The following is a 20,189-nucleotide window of genomic DNA, read 5'->3' on the forward strand; positions in this document are numbered from 1 at the left end:
CTCTTCTCAGAATAATCACCTTTTTTTTTTTTATGAAAACCCCAAACAGGAAAGGTATCAAAACCTGCATGGGTTGAAAAAGTATGGGGAGAGGGGGGGGGGAAGGATGCCGGAAACTTTGCTCTAGAGACTAAACATGGGTTTCACCACTTCAAGCCTGCAATAAGCAAAGTGGTGGTATTTCACCGGTTGATGAAAGTCATCTACCGCCTGAGAGAGCATAAATTCAAATTTAGAAAAGACAGTTGTATGATAGATGTGCTGAAGTTTGCCTTTAGACAGCAGGTGGTTGATTTCTGGAACAAACTTCCATCTCTCGTAGAAGTTGGTAGATCAGATTCAAGGCAGATCTGAACACAACATTTGGACCGAGTGAATGGGTGAAATGAGAAGGTGGTGTTTTTTTTTTTTTTTTTTTTCTTTTTGGCGGATGCTATATAAGCTTGCTTTCTTGCATCATGTGCCCTTGCTAATGCTAAGGTGATGTGAAACTACGACTTTGCAAATTTCTTACAAAATTTCTTCTTACAAAAAAGTAATAGTGGCAAATGATGCACAAAAAATAAAATCTGCCCACTTTATCTCTCCATTTCCTTTAATAATTTGTCTATTTAAGGGTTTAAATGGACTGAGTAAATTAAATGCCAATGATAAAGAGAAATGGTACCATTTCTCTTTCTCAGCAACACTTGCAGACAGAAAAGAGTAAGGGTGCCATCAGCATTTAGTTTACTCAATTCATTTAAAGCCTTGAACACTTCAATCAGGTCTACTCACAAGTTCCTGTTTTCCTTGAACACTTCAATCATGTCTCCCTTCAAACACTTCAAACAAGTCACCTGGACAGTCCTTTTACTGTCCAGGTGACTCGTTTCTAAGCACTGCAGTTTACAGTTCAGTTCAGTTTATAGAACTGAAGTCTTTCATGGTAGGAATACCACTGGTGTCCGTGACTAATCTTATTGCTCTTCTTTACACAACTCCAACAGTTCGAAATCTTTAAAATGAGGCTTACAAACCTGTATATGCAGTATTAGCACTAAAAAATATAGGCCTCACTTCTAGTACCAAATAAACCTCACTCTAGTACCTTGAGAAAGTCTCCACTGTCCATCCTATGTTAAAGAATATTCACTCCCAAGTGATCCCTCAGGAAGACAAGTGCTATAAGCACTAATCCTGGTATAAGCACTAATCCATGCTTATACCAGGATTTAGGGAATGAATATATAAATCATTTTATATATCCATTGATTATCTCATGTACAGGAACCTCTATCATTGTTTTCATGTATCCAATTAGATCCTATTCATTTAGATGTAACTGTGTTTTCATGTATCCAATTAAATCATATTCAGTTTTAAGTTAAAAGAAATTTATTTTTTGCACAATGGTGCTGATATAAATTTTTGAAGAATATTTAATTGAGATTAAAAATCAGATATATAAAGCTTAAACGAAATTCACCAATAATTATTTTTTGTAAGCTGATTTCTCTTTTCGTTATTTTTAAGGGAAAGGTTGAACTGAAGGTTAATATATTGAAAGCACCCAAAATTGGGCAGGATATTAGGTATGAAATTATTTGCATGATTCAACTAAAAAAAGTTTATTATCAGCGAATTAGTTTTTTCTCCTTAAATTTATCATTTTTGAATTCATCTTGATATTGACATATTTTTTTAATAAAAATTGATTTTCCACATCCTTTATCAGAAATTAGCAGAAACTTATATTATGTTGTAAAACACTGAAGGATGCTTGAAAAGATCCCGGATATATAACTATACATTACACTAACTTCTTTCATCAAAACTATAAAATATCAGTCTATTTATTTGAAATGAAGTGAATATTCATTGAAGCTAAAGTCCATGCTGATTATCTTAAATAACTAAGTTGATGAAATCACTGTATTGTGATTGATGTCATATGGATTTTTATGGTATACATCAGAGAATGAGTTAAGGATACGACTTATGTGATTCAGTTATCCTTGTTTAGCTCATTAAGTGTTGTCACTCCTGAACACATGTTCGATTATGTTTATTTAATTCACATTAGTATTAAAAAAAAAATGGCATATTTTGGACACCAGATGTCGAACAACAAATATGCAATTGCATTGAAAATTATTGACTGGAGAATAGGGAGAAGAAGAAAGCCAGAGAAAAGACACATATCATGGCTAGATAACATCAAGAATTGGATGGGACTGAACACTGAACAGCTGTCCAGAGTTACCAGAGACCAAGAAACATTTGCTGTGGCGGTCGCTGACCTCTGTTAGGAGACGGCTCACGGAGAAGTATTTTCAAAATGATGCAAAGAAGGCAGTTTGTATAGCATCAGCCGAAAAAAAAAAAAAAAAAAAAAGTAAACGGTGTATCTCTCACTTTGTTTACCCATTTCTGTCAGGTATTTTGGGTTCAGTCCATTGATAAAATTGTAATCTCCTGATTGAGTATGCAGTTAATTCCAACAGTCAGTCACTCTGACTACATTATAGCCATAGCAGCTTATGCGCAATAAAACCCCCATAACAACTCTTTGACTAAAGGAAAATTTTAATTTTCTGAATCTATTCTGTAGTTATAACCTCTTATTTTAAATTTAAGCCCCCCCGTGTATGACATGTGACTAGAGTGTTTAATTTACTCATCCCTTTTAAAGCCTTACCACTTTATTCAATCAGTTGCTGTTGTTGGTTTTGAAACTTGCTTTTATTAAATCTCCCTTGCTAAAACTACACCTTTATGCCCTTAACTGATCTCTACATCCTCTCCAACAGATTCACAAATCCTTTTCACAGAAATGAGGATTTCCCAGCTTGATATCAGTATTTATGACATTCTAATCATTGTTTAGAGGGGGAACAGGTATCCTGTGTGTTATCAGACACTCAGCCTAAAACACTGATGGATCCAATATTTCTCTTTTACAGAAGATTTAGTAGAAGTCCGGTTGGACTGCCTCCCTAAAATCCACTCATGCACGCCTTCTCGATGGTAAGCCCTGTTACGTCACTTAGGTGGCAACAAACATGTAGAGTGGTTCTCTTCAACACGCCTGGTCAGTGTAAAGAGGAAAAGACCAAACCCTCCAGCATATGACAGTGCGAAAAAATAAATGACCCTCAGTCCCCAGCAGCTTTCACTCTCCCTCTTACAGCAGCGAGAGGATCAAAGTGGAAGCAGAGGATGCTAAGAATCTCTCGGTACGACCAGGCTGCCATGCACGGAAACTGAACTTGGCCTGTTATAACGTAAGATCACTCATCAGTGAAGACAGGATATTAGAGCTGGAAAAGGAATTAGAAAATGTGAATTGGAATATCATCGGTTTGGCTGAAACAAGAAGAAGAAATGAATAACTTATAAGTTTATCAAGTGGAAATCTGCTGTACACCAATGGAAACAGTGAAAGGAGTGAAGGTGGAGTTGGGTTTCTGGTCTATAAATATTTAAAAACAACATTTTGGAATTTAAAAGTACATCACCAAGGGTGTCAAGACTAATACTCAAGATTTCTAAGAGGTACAAGCTAAAGATTATAATGATTTATGCACCAACATCGAGCCATGATGATGAAGAGGTTGAAGAAATGTACACCGAAATTGAGAGTCTTCTAGATGAGCAGAAAACCCACTACACTATTATTATGGGGGACTTCAATGCTAAGGTTGGAAAAAGACAAAACAGTGCAGAAAGGGGAACTATAGGAAATTTTGGAATTGGCGAAAGAAATGAAAGATGTGAAAGACTTGTGCAATTTGCAGAATCTCAAGGACTGTCAGTAACGAACACTTTTTTTCAAGAAAAAGGTGAACAGAAAGTGGACAATGAAGAGTCCAAATGGATTAACTACTAATGAAATCGACTTCATCCTCACTAACAGAAGATTGTGAATGATGTTACCGTCCTGAATAAGGTACATGTTGGAAGGGATCAGAGAATGGTAAGGTGTACACTTGATATAGATGTAGGAAAGGAAAGGAAAAAACTGACTCGAATAAATAATACAAAGGTCTTTGAGATAACAGAAGAGGAGAAAAAGCAGTATGAACTGGAACTTTTTTGAGCTTCTGCAGAATTCTCTGGACCAAGATATCGATGAGGAAAATTACAACTTTCTGAAAGTGATAAAGCCCAAGAAACCTATAGGGAAAAAGAAATCCAAAGAAGAAAAAATTAGTCAAGAAACACTTGTCATGATGAATCAAAGACAACAAATGAAAAGAAGAAAAACACTGACAGGGAGAAAATTGAGTATACTGAGTTATGCAAAGCCATTAGAAAGAGACTCAGAGAACACGTATAAAGATTTAACACAAGAAAAGTAGAACAAGCATTAAGGGAAAACAAAGGATTTAAATCAGCAGCCATGAGCAGTAATACAGAAACACAAATGATACTGAAACTGAAGAATAGCGATGGTGTACTTATAAACAGCAGAGAAGGTATAATTCAAATAGCAGAAGACTACTATAGAGAATTATACAAGGAGCAGGGGAATGATGCCAGCAGTGGGGAAGATGGATTGCAAAGCAGCAACACATGCGACATACCTGATATCCTTCCTGATGAGGTAGAACATGCATTGAAGAAAATGAAGAGTCAGAAAGCTCCGGGGGAAGATTAAGTTACTGTAGAGATGTTAAAATTGGGAGGAAGAGACATAACACAAAAACTGGCAAGGTTCTTCACAGAGTGGATTAGAAAAGGTGTGACGCCTAAGCAGTGGAATAATGCAATCATAGTTTTGCTGCATAAGAAAGGAGATAAATCAGAAATTGGAAATTATAGACCAATTAGCTTGTTATCCCACATCTACAATTGTTCACAAGGATCATTACTAAGAGATTAGAAAGAATACTTGATGAGAATCAACCGAAAGAGCATGCTGGCTTTAGGACAGAATTCTCAACTATGGGTCACTCACGTAATATCACAGCTAATGGAGAAAGAAAATGAATATAAAACACCATTATGCCTTGCATTTGTGGATTATGAAAAGGCATTTGACTCCATACAGCATAAAGCAATGTTTCGGGCACTGCAAAGACAAGGCATAGATATCCCATATATTATGATTTTGAAGAAAATATACGAGAGTGCTACCTCCTTTATTAGACTAGACAAAGACAGTAGGAAATTTAAAATTGAGAAAGTTCGACAAGGAGACACAATATCTCCGAAGCTGTTTACTGCTGCCCTTGAGGAAGCTTTCAGAAGATTAGACTGGTTGCAGAAAGGAGTCAATGTGAACGGAGAGTACCTAAACCATTTACGATTTGCAGATGACATTGTGGTCATAAGCCACGATCCCAAAGAATTAGAGGAAAATCTTAATCATTTATGCACAGTTAGTAAGGATTTTGGACTAAAGATGAATATGGCTAAAACAAAAGTAATGATGAACAAGTATGCCACAGAAAGGGACATGATGATTGAAAGTGCAATAATTGAAAAGGTGGAGTCATATACTTATCTGTGACAAGTTATTAGCTGTAATAATGATAAATGGCTGGAAGTCAAGAGAAGAATAAATTTTGGATTGATAGCATTCAGGAAATATAGTCAAATACTGAAGAGCAATATCCCAGTTTGTCTGAAACATAAAATAATGAACCAATGTATACTCCCCACCATGACTGATGGAAGTGAAACTTGGGCACTCACCAAAGGAATGGAAGAGAAGCTGAGAACTACACAGCGAAGAATGGAACGAAGTATATTGGGAATCAGGCTGTTAGATAAAAAGAGAAACACATGGATTAGGCAGCAAACTCAAGTAAAGGACATTCTTATCAAAACTAAAGAACTAAAATGGTCTTGAGAAGGACACATAGCTCAAAGACATGATGACAGATGGACTAAGAAAATAACAGAATGGTATCCAAGAGCTAGAAGAAAACCTGGATGACAAAGGCAGAGATGGAGAGATGAAATTCATGAGTTTGTGGGTAGTAAATGGATGGCCAGTGCTCAAAACAGAAGGAACTGGAAAGTTGCTGGAGAGGCCTTCATCCTGCAGTGGATTGAAAATGGCTGATGATGAATCATTGTTTTGTATAATAGAATAATTATCTCCTTTTTGTTGCACAGGTTGATCAGATGCGTCTGCCACTAGGTGGTAGACGACCCTCATCAACCAGTTCACCACCGCTTTGCTCATTGCAGGCTTCAAGTGGTGAAATGCATGTTTAGTCTCCATAGAAAAGCTCCAGTAAATGCTCCCCCATCTTTTCCATCATGTAGTATGATTGATATTTTTTGAGGTTATGATGGGCACCATGGCGAGGTCTAATCTTCCTTACTTTTGAGGATATGGCTCTAAAACAGTGTTAACATGCCAGCTGCTAGTTAGTACACCAGAACAAACTTATTGGTAGCTCTCTAGGAAGCTTCCAGTTCAGCTAGTGTATAATCTCGCATTTACTTCACAGAGCATATCCTCTTTTCTTACTACTGAATACACCATTAAATGGCAAACTAATAGAGGAAACTTATCTGCCAAGAGATCTAGACCTAAAAAACACTTCCTCTTTCATTTCACAAATATATGTGGTCTCAGTTCTAATGTCAATGATGTCCATTTCCACTCTCATACTTCCAAATCTCGTACTTTTTCTGACAGAATCTCAGCTATCAATTGATTCAACAATTGCTGATCTCAGTTGCCCAAATTATTCGCTGTGTGATTCCTTTTGCTTCAAAGGTGGTACTTATGCATGTCTGTTCTAATATTCCCTCTCAGAGACTTAGTAATTTGGAATCTCCTCTTCTGACTTAAGCCCCCCCTCTCTTCCGCATTCTGTAAAATTTATCTGTTGCCTCTGTCACTGTCCCAACTCCACTAATCACTTGAAACTCTTTAACCTCCTCTCTTTGAAACTTGACTTTCTCCAGTCCAGCTTGCCTAACAAATGAGGTAATTTCCTTTGGTGATTTTAATGTTTGCATCTCCAACTGGCATCCATTTTCTACTCACATGGACCCAGCTGGTCAAGATGCTGAAACTTTTGCAATTTCTAATGACCTCACACAGATTGTTCATTTACCTACCATAATACCAGACATTCCTAACCACACAGCCAACACACTTCATATTTTTCTCACAAATAACCCTTCTAAGTAATCAGTCAAGGTGAGTGGTCTTCTAGGCCCCTCATCATAACTTGATGATGGTCTCTTCTCCAATGAAGCCTTACCCTCATGGCCATTCTCAACCTCGTGTTGTTTGCTATTACAAGAATGCAAATTGGGATTATGTGAGATTTATTTTCTTCTTTTCCTTGATAGGATTACTGTTTCAAAACTTCTGATGTAAATGTTTACTCAGATCATGTCAGTTAAATTATTCTAGTAGGAATGGAATCCTTTATTCCAAACTCCACTTTTAAACCTCAATGTTCCAATAAATGTGCCAATGCTCGTGTTTCAGTTCTTTCTCCCACTCTTTTCATGCTGTATATTAATGATCTTCTTCCATTGACTGGAAATCCTATCCATAGTTCTGCTGATGATAGCACAGTCCATGATTGCACCTTCCAGTTTGAGAAACTTTGCCCTCCTCAATCAACTTCAACTTCTCGAATATCCACTATCAATTCCTTAAATGCTGATCTCCATGTAATTCTCAGGGTCAGGGATAATGAGTTGATTAATTCTAAAACTCAGTCCTGTGTTATATCTCATAAAAAAAGGATTCTTCTGCTCCTATGCTTATCTTTAATGACACTCTGATTTCTAGGCAAGATCATATATCACTATTGTGGATTTCTCTGACTTCTAATCTCTTTTGCCATAAGAGAATTACATATGGGTAGAAGCACATAAGCACATTAGAAATATTGCTTCCTCAGCATCTAAAAATTGGGTTTTCTTTTTCTCTCCGGTTACTTTTCTTACAAACAGCCATTCACTCTACAAATCACAAATAACCTTACTGTGTAATTTTGTTGCCCTGTGTGGTGCGGTGACACCAAAAAGTGCTCTCAGGCATCTAGATTACATTCAAAAGAGGGCATTTAGGCTAATTGATTCATCTCTGCAGAGTTTCTGATAGACATTCAGTTTCTGATGCATGCCTTTCTGTAGTAGTAGTAGTAGTAGTGGCATGTGATGCAAGAAAGCAAATGTATGAGCTTATGCAGCATCAGCCAAAAGAAAAAAAAAAAAAATCACACCATTCCCTCCAAATGCCTGTCCAGTTCCTCCTTAAATTTATTCAACCTATCAACTTCCACAACGACAGATGGAAGTTTGTTCCAGCAATTAACCACCCGCTGGCTAAAGGAAAATTTCTGCACATCTATTCTACATCTGTCTTTTCTTAATTTGAATTTATACCCCCTTAGATTCGTAATCTGAACAAGTGGAAGGATCCCATCAGAATTCAGCGTGCTCAACCAATTCAAGGCCTTATATACCTCAATCTGATCACCGCGCAGGTGCCTAGTCTCCAGCCACTGCAATTTGCAGAACTTAAGCCTCTCTTGGTAAGAGGATCCCTTCATTCCCCTCACCAATCTTGTTGCCCTTCTCTGTACACGTTCAAGTAAATCGACATCCTTCCTAAAATGAGGCCTCCAGACCTGTACGCAGTACTCAAGCCGTGGCCTGACCATTGCCTTATACAGAGGGATAATCACCTCCTTTTCCCTGCTAGCAAAATTCCTATATATCATTGGCAAAACCCCATGACCTGCCATGGCAGCCTGTCTGCATTGCTCAGAAAACTTCATTTCTGCCTGCACAATTACTCCCAGGTCTTTTTCATTTTCTACCACCTTAAGTGTAGTACCACACAGTTGGTACGTTTCTCTGGGGTTACTTCTACCCATATGTAGTACTTTGCATTTGTCAAGGTTAAACTTCAGTTGCCACTTCTTAGCCCATCTGCCCAAATTATCTAGATCCTGTTGCAGTAGCACACTGCCATTACTGTCATTAACAACCCTGCCAACCTTTGCATCATCTGCAAACTTCGACATTAAGCCTGATATACCTTCATCAATATCATTCATAAATATACAAAACAACAGTGGACCTAACACCGAACCCTTGGGGCTCCACTAATAACATTAGTCCAAGAAGAGCAGCACCCATTGATTACCACCCTCTGTCTTCTAGCACTTAACCATCCTTTTATCCATTGTAGTAACTTATCCTTAATACCATTCTGCTCCAATTTTTACAATAGTCTTCCATGCGCAACAGTGTCAAAAGCTTTGCTGAAATCCAAATATATGATATCAAAATTATTTTTCGCATCCAGTTCCTTTGTAACCACATCATAATATCCTATCAAATTTGTCAGACAAGACATTCCCTTAACAAACCCATGCTGTGTCTGAATTATTGCTGCAGTCTTGTCTAGATGATCCTGCAATGCATCCTTAACCAGCGACTCCATTATTTTACCCGGAACAGAAGTTAAACTAACTGGTCTGTAATTACTCGTGTCACCATTCGATCCCCCTTTGTGAATTGGGGATACATTTGCACATCTCCAGTCCGTGGGAACCTCCCCTGAGTCCAAGGATGCTCTCATAATTATGGCTAAGGGTTTGCTTAGTTGCATTGCCGTCTCCTTTAATATAACTGGATAGATCCCATCCACCCGAGGTGCTTTTCTTAGGTTTAACTTCAACAATTTCTCTTCCACTTTGCTCTCGGTTATTACAAAATCATTAAGTATCTTGCTTCAATTTGATAACCTTCTGCCATTTTCAAACCTTAATAATTCCTCACGTGTGAATGTAGATGCAAAATACTCATTCAGTTTGTTTGCTATCTGAGCAGGATCATCAACAGTCGAACCATCGATGTCAAGTGGACCGATCAGATTTTTCCCCTTCCTTTTAGAGTTTATATAAGTAAAGAAATCCTTGCTGTTTTTCTTAGCATCTTTTGCCAAGGATTTCTCATAATCTGCCTTCGCCTGCCGAACCTCCTTTGTGACCTGATTACAGATTAACTTATATCTGCCATAGGCTTCTATGTCGCCTGATAAATTATAAGCATCCCATGCATTTTTCTTCTCTGTTACGAGTCTCATTAGTTCATTTGACAACAATTTAGGCCTAAACCTTGAACATTATTTCTTAATAGGTATGAACCTTTTAGTAGCTTCCACGATTAATTCCTTGAATGCTTCCCACTTAGAATTTACTGTTGGTAACATCGTCAGTTGATCCCACTGTACAAAATTTAAAAACTGTCGGAGACCAGTGTACTCGCTTTTACGGAAGCAAAAACCCTTTCCTTTACCCCTGATAGTAGTTAAATCTTTTAGTAAATCCCACGTCAGTACACTGTGATCACTGCCACCTAGTGGTTCTTTTATCTGCAAATTCCTAATACATGAATGTTCACTGCTGATAACCAGATCAAGAGTATTACTTTCTCTGGTTGCCTCTCAAACATGCTACTGCAGAAAACAATCATCCAATAAATCCACAAAAGTCTGACTAGTGTGTGAGTGCCCAACCCACAAGTTCCATTCAATATCTGGGAAGTTAAAATCCCCCATTATAAGACATTCCGATTTACTAGCCCACTCTATTTCTCTGTACATTTTACTCATTCAGGTCATTAGGCCTATAACACACTCCTACTCTTATTTTTGCTTTCGCAGTGCTTATGTCACACCAAACTGACTCAACAGTGCACTGTTCATCTATATCAACTGGATGCACTTCTTTTGATTTTATGTTTTTCTTTATTAACAGCATAACACCTCCTCCCTTCCTATCCTGTCTATCCTTTCTGTACACATTGTACTCCCCAAATTCCAGTTCGGCATTCATTATATCTGTGTGACACCACGTCTCTGATATCCCCACAATATCTGCCCTTGATGTGTTGACCAACACTTCAAATTCATCAAATTTATTTACTATACTTCTAGCATTGGTATACATGCAAGTATACATGCACCTATTCTTAATTACTCTAACACATCCCATATACCCACCTGTTTCACGATGACTGCCATCCGTCCCTGAAACCTCCAACACCCCTCGCTCCAGGTCGCTACTTATTCTAATAGAAGTTGTGCAAGAATCACCTTCACCTCTGCTACAGCTACTGTTAAACTATTAGTCCTTGTATCCCCCCAAGCTATCAGTTTTCCGACCCACCTAACACTGCCTCGATAGCATCAGCAAATATTCTTTAACCCTTTCTATTTAAGTGTATCCCATCCCTGTAGAAGCAGTCTCTCCTGTTAACAAGTACAGTCCAGGCTGAAAAAAATTCTATCCCTTGAGCCTTGCACAATCTTTCCACGGCCGAATTGATCGACAAGGCTCTCATCATATACTCCCTCCTATCGTGTCTGGGCAGAATTGCAGACACTTTCAAATTCAACCCTATTTCACGGCTTTTTTTCAACAGTGACCTGTACTTGTTAAGTAATTCTGCTGGTCTCCTACTCTTAATATCATTAGTGCCAACGTGTACAACTATATCACCTTTTGTGCCCCTAAAAGATGATATCTGCTCTACAACGTCATCAACCTTTGCCCCTGGCAGACATACCCTGGTCCTGTTCCACCTATCCTTTTTACAAAGCATGTTCCCCGTTTTCCTGACAATAGAGTCACCAACAACTACTAGTTCCTTTGGGACCAGCGCAATCTGCCTTGGGGGTTGCCACTGTGTTGCGTGATGACCAAGTGCAAGCTCTGTCGTTGATGTGGGCAGCTGAGAGCCTGATGGGCCCCTCAATTTAGATCTTTCGAGGGCATCCACCCTGTCCTTCAAACTCTCATATAGGCCCATAACAACGCTGAGTTGTTGCCCGATTTCCTTACACTCCTTATATTGCGCACACACACGAAGACATCCCCCATGGCAATATCATGTTCCGTTCCAGATAGTTCGGCAAACATTTCACAAGTTGCACATTTTTTAGACTGTGATGCGTTGGAGAATCGCCCCCTCGGTTCTCCTCCGAGTCACAGCACTCCTGCCACATTGTGCCCGTTGCTTTGCTGCTCTAGTTTGGGGCATGATATTTTAAATTAATAAGATCAATAAATTGAATTAAATTAAATGTCAATACTACGCTATCTAATAGAAACAGTGAAGCGTATTACTGTTTCTATAATTATATGTTAGAGCTACCTAGCTACCTCAATTAAAAATTTGAATTCCCTATCACTATAAACAAAAAACAATGCCTGCAAGATTCGAACGGACTAACAGTTTTATAAAGTATTACGTATATCTACAAAAACTGTTTATATAAATTAAAATAAAAATAACCAGCGTAATCAGAACTATAAAACTACGTATTAAGTACAATATAAAATAACAATTATGTAAATAAAAAGCAAACACTTATCGTTTTTTTCAGAGCCTGTATCTCGCAGCTGTATTTTCTAAAGAGAGTCAGCTACGTCCATGGGCACTGTTCTTCTGAATTATCTTCTATAATTCTTGTTCTCTTTTTAAATCAGTCTGAATACTTGCCACAACCAGTCCTTTTACTGTCCGACTTCAAATTCACAGAACAAACTTTTCTTCTTTCATTAATTCATTCAACTTCCATTTTCTCCCTTCATACATATTTCCTGAACATTGCAATCTACAAGAATTCAAGTGTAATGTCAACAAGTATCTTCTTCCATCTTCTCAACCTTCAGCTCGTGCATGGTACTAAGTACAAAAGTTCTAATACCTCTCGTGTTTGGGGGTTTCATAAAAAACACATCTTTAAATGTAAAGAACCACTAGGTGGCATTGTTATCATTGCCACATAATTTTTCTTTTAACTGCAGATTCTTAATACATGAATAATCACTGCTGTTAATGAGATAAAGAGTATTACTCTTTCTGGTTGTCTCTCAAACATGCTGCTGCTGTAGAAAATCATCCAATAAATCTACAAATTCTTGCTAGTGTGAGAGTGACCAACTAACAAGTTCCAGTCAATATCTGGAAAGTTAAAATTTCCCATTATAAGACATTGTGATTTACTGACCAACTGTGTTTTTCTGTACAGTTGTTTGTTGTACTCATCAGAGTCATTAGGCTTATAACACACTCTTACTCATATTTTTTTCACACCAAACTGACTCAATACTGTCCACCCATGTCAACTGGATGCACTGCCTTAGATTTTATGTGCTTCTTCATTAAGAGCATAACATACCCTCCTATCCTGTCTCTCCTTTCTGTTCACATTGTTCTGCCCATATTCATATTTTGCATCCCTTATATCTGAGTAATACCATGTCTCTAATATCTCCCACGATGTTCGCATTTGACATCTTGAGCAGTTGACACTTGAAATTCATCAAATTTATTTCCTATACTCCTGGAATTGGTCTATGTGCAAATATACATTCATCTGTTCTTACTCTTAGTTACCGAAACTTATAATAGTTCTTGAAATCACCATCACCTTGCTTTCTGGGCTTCTGCTCATTTCAATAGATGCAGTGCAAGAATTATTTTTCTTCTGCGTGATTAATGTATTAGTCTGTATTAATGTATATGTTCCCCCCCACCCCAAGCTAGCAGTTTTCTGACCTACCAAACACTGCCTGCCTAGTTAGAATCATCAAATATTCTTGCACCTTTCTATTTATGTGTATTCCATCCCTGTAGAAGCAGTCTCCCCTTATCAAGGAATTCTGATCTGCTAACTGTTCATTACAATTATTTTTACTTAGAAATTACTTCGGTGAGAGATGTGTTATCGAGAAACCCAAGTGCAACCAAGTAACCAGGAAGGTTTCACAAGGGTGTCCCCAAGGATCTGTTTTGGGGCCCTTTGTGTTTTGAGTGTTGTCCTTCTAGATAGGATCTCCAAATCATTTGAAAACCGAAATTATTGCTTATCAGACGACTTGACAATTTTCTCAGTGGACAATCAAGAGCTGCACTGGGAACTCTGCCAACTCTGTTCTCTCTAATTTACATGATTAGACTCTCATTAACAAATTGAAGATTGGTCCTTCCGAAATGAAAATACTTTTCTTCAAAACAAAATTGGACATTCATTGGCCCTCAGAAAATGGAAATCAATAACCAACTGCTTTCTGTGGTAACAGAAATTAAATAGCAGCGTGTGTAACTATTGCGCAATCCTATCTGACCTATTATGCTTGTCCTTCCCATGCTCATTGTATTTACCATATTCAGATTATACCTTCAGTGTATCAGAATGGCACAATGTTTCTGACATTCCTATTATCTCCACATTTGTCCACCTTGAATTAATCAAATTTATTATCGACACTCCTAGCAGTATCTAAAAATGTACAAATCTATTTTTTTTATGTTTCTTTTGATTCTAACCATCCCATGTAGTTGGTAACGGTAATGCTTTCTCTGGGTAGTCCCAGTTATATATATATTTAGTTAATTTGAGTTCATCTTTTCCATAATATAATCCTCCATTTCTTTCCCACTGTCCAACTAATTATAGTTCTTGTTCATTATGATACCATTGTGTTATATGAATCCCCAGTACGCCATTCACTCCCCCCTACTGATTTCCCAACCAGTAGGACTGAGTCAATACAGGCAAGAATCTAATCTACCTCTACTATTTACTACATTTAATGTTTCTTCCCTCCCGCTACAACTCCTAAAATTTTCTAAAATAATTAACTGTGCTTCATTAACATCAGCAAATGTTGTTGCATTTCCTTTGATCAAAATTAACAACTGCAGGCAATGCTGGAAAAATGCTCAACCCCATGAGCTGTCTACAGTTTTTTCAAAGGGTTGACAAAGCCTGTGACATAAATTCCCTTCTGTTTTGCCTCAGTAAAACCTAGATATTTTCATGTTAACTTGGATCTTTTCTCACCTCATAATTTCAAACTGTACCTCACATTGTTTATACTTAATATTCTAAATACCAACATGTATAACAAGCGCCTCCGTAGCCAGGTGGGTCGGAGCAGCAGTGCATAGCACATGCTTCTTGATTCGACTGGGGTTCGAGCCTGTCACCACCAAATACGGAGGATGCGGAAAGGTCAGGGAATGACCATCGCATATTCCCGGAGCAATATGGCCTTAGTTGCTAATACTCCTAAAAACCAAACAACAAACATGTATAACAATACCACTTTTAGCATATATTTTCAAAGGAGGATCAAAGGGCAACATAAGTAATTATAGACCTGTTAGTTTAACTTCTGTTCCTGGAAAATTAATGGAGGCACTGGTTAAAGAAGCACTGCAGGATCATCTAGACAAGACTTCAGTTATAGCTCAGACACAGCATGGTTTTGTTAAGGGGAAGTCTTGCCTGACCAATTTGATTGGATACTATGATGCAGTCACAGAAGAACTGGATGCAGGGAATAACTTTGATATTATATACTTGGATCTTAGAAAGGCTTTTGATACTGTTGCACATGGAAGACTGCTGCACAAATTGGAGCAGTGTGGCATTGGAGGCAAATTGCTGCTATGGATAAAGGGGTTGAGGGGGAGAAGACAGAGAGTGGTAATCAATGGACATTGCTCATCGGGGACTAATGTTATTAGTGGAGTCCCTCACTAATAACATTAGTTCATAACTTGGACATTAAGCTTGATATACCAGTTTGCAGACGATACGAAGGTTGGCAGGGTTGTCAAGGACACTACTGACACTATGCTACTGCACATGATCTGGAAAGGTTGAGCAGATGGGCTGAGAGGTGGCAAATGAAGTTTAACCTTGACAAATGTAAAGTACTACATATGGGAAACAGCAACCCCAGAGCAACGTATCAACTCTGTGGTACTACACTGATAGTGGTAGAGAATGAAAGGGACCCGGGGGTGGTTGTGCATGCAGATATGAACTTTTCTGAGCAGTGCAGACGGGCTGCAAGAGTAGCTCATGGTGTATTGTCGATGATATATAGGAATTTTTCTAGCAGGGATAAGGAGGTGATTATTCCATTGTAAAAGGCAATGGTCAGACCACACCTAGAGTAGAGTATACAGGTCTGGAGGCCTCATTTCAAGAAGGATGTAGAGATGTTCAAACGAGTACAGAGAAGGGCAACAAGATTAGTGAATGGAACAAAGGGGTACTCTTACGAAGAAAGGCTTAAGTTTAAATTACAGTGTCTGGAGACTAGGCACCGGAGAGGTGATCTGATAGAGGTGTATAAAGACTTGAATGGTTTGAGCATGCTCAATGCTGATGGGATTCTTCCTCTTGCTCAGAATAATCGCCTGAGAGGGCATAAATTCAAATTGAGAAAAGACAAATGTAGGATAGACGTGTGGAAATTTGCCTTTAGCCAGCGGGTGGTTGGTTGGTGGAATAGACTTCCATCCTTTGTCGTGGAAGTTGATAGCCTAAATAAGTTTAAGGCTCAGCTGGGCAGGTATTTCGAACGAACAGAGGGGTGAAGTGGAAGTGGGTATTTTTTATTTTTTATTTTTTTTTGTCTGATGCTGCATAAGCTTGCTTTCTTGCATCAATGCTATCATTAATGCTAATGCTAATGTTATTTGTACCAGGTGGTATTTTTAAATTTAAATATTAGGGTACTAATTAAAACATGTTAATTTCACAATATTCTTAATTTTAGTTGCTATTTTCACAATCATACTTTTACATACTTGTATGTTATCCTGATTAATTTTTTTCATTAGTGTGATTTATTGATATTTCAAACAGACCTGTGGGCTCTGATATTGCTGTCGGTGAACTTTTACTGTCAAAAAATACCAAACTAGGACCTTCAGAGTTGGGAATATTGGCTTCTTCTGGAATAACAAGTGTTGCAGTGTATGGTCTTCCCACTGTAGCTGTATTGTCAACAGGAAATGAGGTAAGTAAATGAAGCACGTTATCAATGCCCTATTGTGTAGATTATTATAAGACCTCACACTTCTTAGATATACAGGATGATTGAGAATGCTCTTCCCAAAGTTAGGCTTCATCATCATCAACAACAGTCATTTTCAAACCACTGCAGGATGAAGGCCTCTCCAGCAACTTTCCAGTTCCTTCTGTTTTGAGCACTGGCCATCCATTTACTACCTGCAAACTCATGAATTTCATCTATCCATCTCCGCCTTTGTCTTCCAGGTTTTCTTCTAGCTCCTCTTGAGTACCATTCTGTTATTTTCTTAGTCCGTCATCATGACTTCGAACTATGTGTCCTGCCCAAGACCATTTTGTTTCTTTAGTTTTGATAAGAATGTCCTTCACTTGAGTTTGCTGCCTTATCCATGCGTTTCTCTTCTTATCTGACAGTCTGATTCCCAATATAATTCGATCCATTCTTCGTTGTGTAGTTCTCAGCTACTCTTCTATTGTTTTGGTGAGTGCCCAAGTTTCACTTCCATAAGTCGTGATGGGGAGTAGACATTGGTTCATTATTTTATGTTTCAAGCAAACTGGGATATTGCTCTTCAGTATGTGACTATATTTCCTGAATGCCATCCATCCAAAATTTATTCTTCTCTTGACTTCCAGCCATTTATCATTATTACAGCTAATAACTTGTCCCAGATAACTATATGACTCCACCTTTTCAATTACTGCTCCTTCAATCATTATTTTCCTTTCTGTGGCATACTTGTTCATCATTACTTTTGTTTTAGCCACATTCATCTTTAGTCCAAAATCCTTACTAACTGTGCATAACTGATAAAGATTTTCCTCTCATTCTTTGGGATAGTCGCTTATGACCAAAATGTCATAATCGTAAGTGGTTTAGATACTCTCCGTTCACATTGACTCCTTTGTACCACCAGTTTAATCTTCTAAAAGCTTCCTTAAGGGCAGCAGTAAACAGCTTCAGAGATATTGGGTCTCCTTTAGCATTAGCATTAGTAGAGCCATTTGATGCAAGAAAGCAAGCTTATGCAGCATTAGTCAAAAAAAAAAAAACCCACTTCACCCCTCTGTTCGTTCAAAATACCTGTCCAGCTGAGCCTTAAACTTATTCAGGCTATCAACCTCCACTACAAGGGATGGAAGTCTGTTCCACCAACCAACCAACCACCCGCTGGCTAAAGGCAAATTTCCGCATGTCTATCCTACATCTGTCTTTCCTCAATTTGAATTTATGCCCTCTCAAGTGATTATTCTGAGCTAGAGGAAGAATCCCATCAACATTGAGCATGCTCAAACCATTCAAGGCTTTATACACCTCTATCAGATCACCTCCCTGGTGCCTAGTCTCCAGACACTGTAATTTGCAAAACTTAAGCCTTTCTTCGTAAGAGCATCCCTTTGTTCAATTCACTAATCTTGTTGCCCCTCTCTGTACTCGTTCCAGCAGCTCTACATCCTTCTTGAAATGAGGCCTCCAGACCTGTATACAGTACTCTAGGTGTGGCCTGACCATTGCCTTATACAAGGGAATAATCACCTCCTTATCCCTGCTGGAAAAATTCCTGTATATCATTGACAATACTCCATGAGCTACTCTTGCAGCCTGTCAGCACTGCTCAGAGAACATCATATCTGCCTGCACAACCACCCCCAAGTCCCTTTCATTCTCTACCACTGTCAGTGTAGTACCACATAGTTGATACGTTGCTCTGGGGTTGCTGTTTCCCCTGCGTAGTACTTTACATTTGTCAATATTAAACTTCATTTGCCTCCTCTCAGCCCATCTGCGCAACCTTTCCAGATCCTGTTGCAGCAGCATAGTGTCAGTTGTGTCCTTGACAACCCTGCCAACCTTTGTATCATCTGCAAACTTGGACATTAAGCTTGATATACCATCATCAATATCATTTATAAATACAGAAAACAATAATGGACCCAACACTGAGCCCTGAGGGACTCCACTAATAACATTAGTCCACGATGAGCAGTGTCCATTGATTACCACTCTCTGTCTTCTCCCCCTCAACCACCCCTTTATCCATAGCAGCAATTTGCCTCCAATGCCACACTGCTCCAATTTGTGTAGCAGTCTTCCATGTGCAACAGTATCAAAAGCCTTTCTAAGATCCAAGTATATAATATCAAAGCTATTCCCTGCATCCAGTTCTTTTGTGACTGCATCATAGTATCCAATCAAATTGGTCAGGCAAGACTTCCACTTAACAAAGCAATGCTGTGTCCGAGCTATAACTGAAGTCTTGTCTAAATGATCCTGCAGTGCTTCTTTAACCAGTGCCTCCATTAATTTTCCTGGAACAGAAGTTAAGCTCACAGGTCTATAATTACTTGTGTCAGCCTTTCATCCTCCTTTGTGAATTGGGGTCACATTTGCACATTTCCAGTCTATGGGTACCTCCCCTGAGTCCAAGGAAGCTCTCATAATTATGGCTAAGGGTTTGCTTATTTCCTTGTCAAACTGCTTTCTCGATTTTAAATTTCCTACTGTCTTAGTCTTATAAAGGAGTCTTAGTCTAATAAAGGAGGTAGCATTCTCATATATTTTCTTCAAAATCATAATATGTGGGGTATCTATGCCTTGTCTTTCCAGTGCCGGAAACATTACATTATGCTGTATGGAGTAAAATTCCTTTTCATAATCCACAAATGCCAGGCATAATGGTGTTTTATATTCATTTACTTTCTCTATTAGCTGTGATATTACGTGAAAGTGATCCATAGTTGAGAATCCTGTCCTAATGTCAGCTTGTTCTTTCGGTTGATTCTCATCAAGTATTCTTTCTAATCTGTTAGTAATGACCCTTGTGGACAACTTGAAGATGTGGGATAACTATCTAATTGGTCTATAATTTTCAATTTCTGATTTATCTCCTTTCTTATGCAGCAAAACTATGATGGCATTATTCCACTGCTTAGGCGTCACACCTTTTCTAATGCAGTGTGCGAAGAGCCTTGCCAGTTTTTGTGTTATGTCTCTTCTTCCAAAATTTAACAACTCTACAGTAACTTCACCTTCCTGTGGCTTTCTGATTCTTCATTTTCTTCATTGCATGTTCTACCTCATCAGGAAGAATATCTGGTATGTCCTATGTGTTCATCATTATCATCATCATCATCAGCCATTTTCAATCCACTGCAGGATGAAGGCCTATCCAGCAACTTTACAGTTCCTTCTGTTTTGAGCACTGGCCATCCATTTACTACCCACATATGTCATATGTGTTGCTAATTTGCAATCCATCATTCCCTTGCTTCTTGTATAATTCTCTATAGTAGACTTCTGCTATTTGAATTATGCCTTCTCTGCTTTTTATGAGTACACCATCACTATTCTTCAGTTTCTGTA

At 38.4% G+C, this 20,189-nt stretch overlaps 1 protein-coding gene across 1 annotated transcript in view; it reads left to right on the forward strand.

Moving 5' to 3' along the window:
• Positions 1-20,189, forward strand: part of cin (Molybdenum cofactor synthesis protein cinnamon) — a 321,839-nt gene that overhangs the window by 221,363 nt on the left and 80,287 nt on the right. The window contains exons 14-15 of the mRNA XM_090376470.1: positions 1,516-1,574; positions 16,658-16,811. Of these exons, the coding sequence (XP_090232596.1) occupies positions 1,516-1,574; positions 16,658-16,811 (213 nt within the window). The remainder of the gene's footprint in view (positions 1-1,515; positions 1,575-16,657; positions 16,812-20,189) is intronic.

Source organism: Mastigoproctus giganteus, chromosome 6 (assembly GCF_048544385.1).
Source record: "Mastigoproctus giganteus isolate SK-2022 chromosome 6, ASM4854438v1, whole genome shotgun sequence".
NCBI lineage: Eukaryota > Metazoa > Arthropoda > Arachnida > Uropygi > Thelyphonidae > Mastigoproctus > Mastigoproctus giganteus.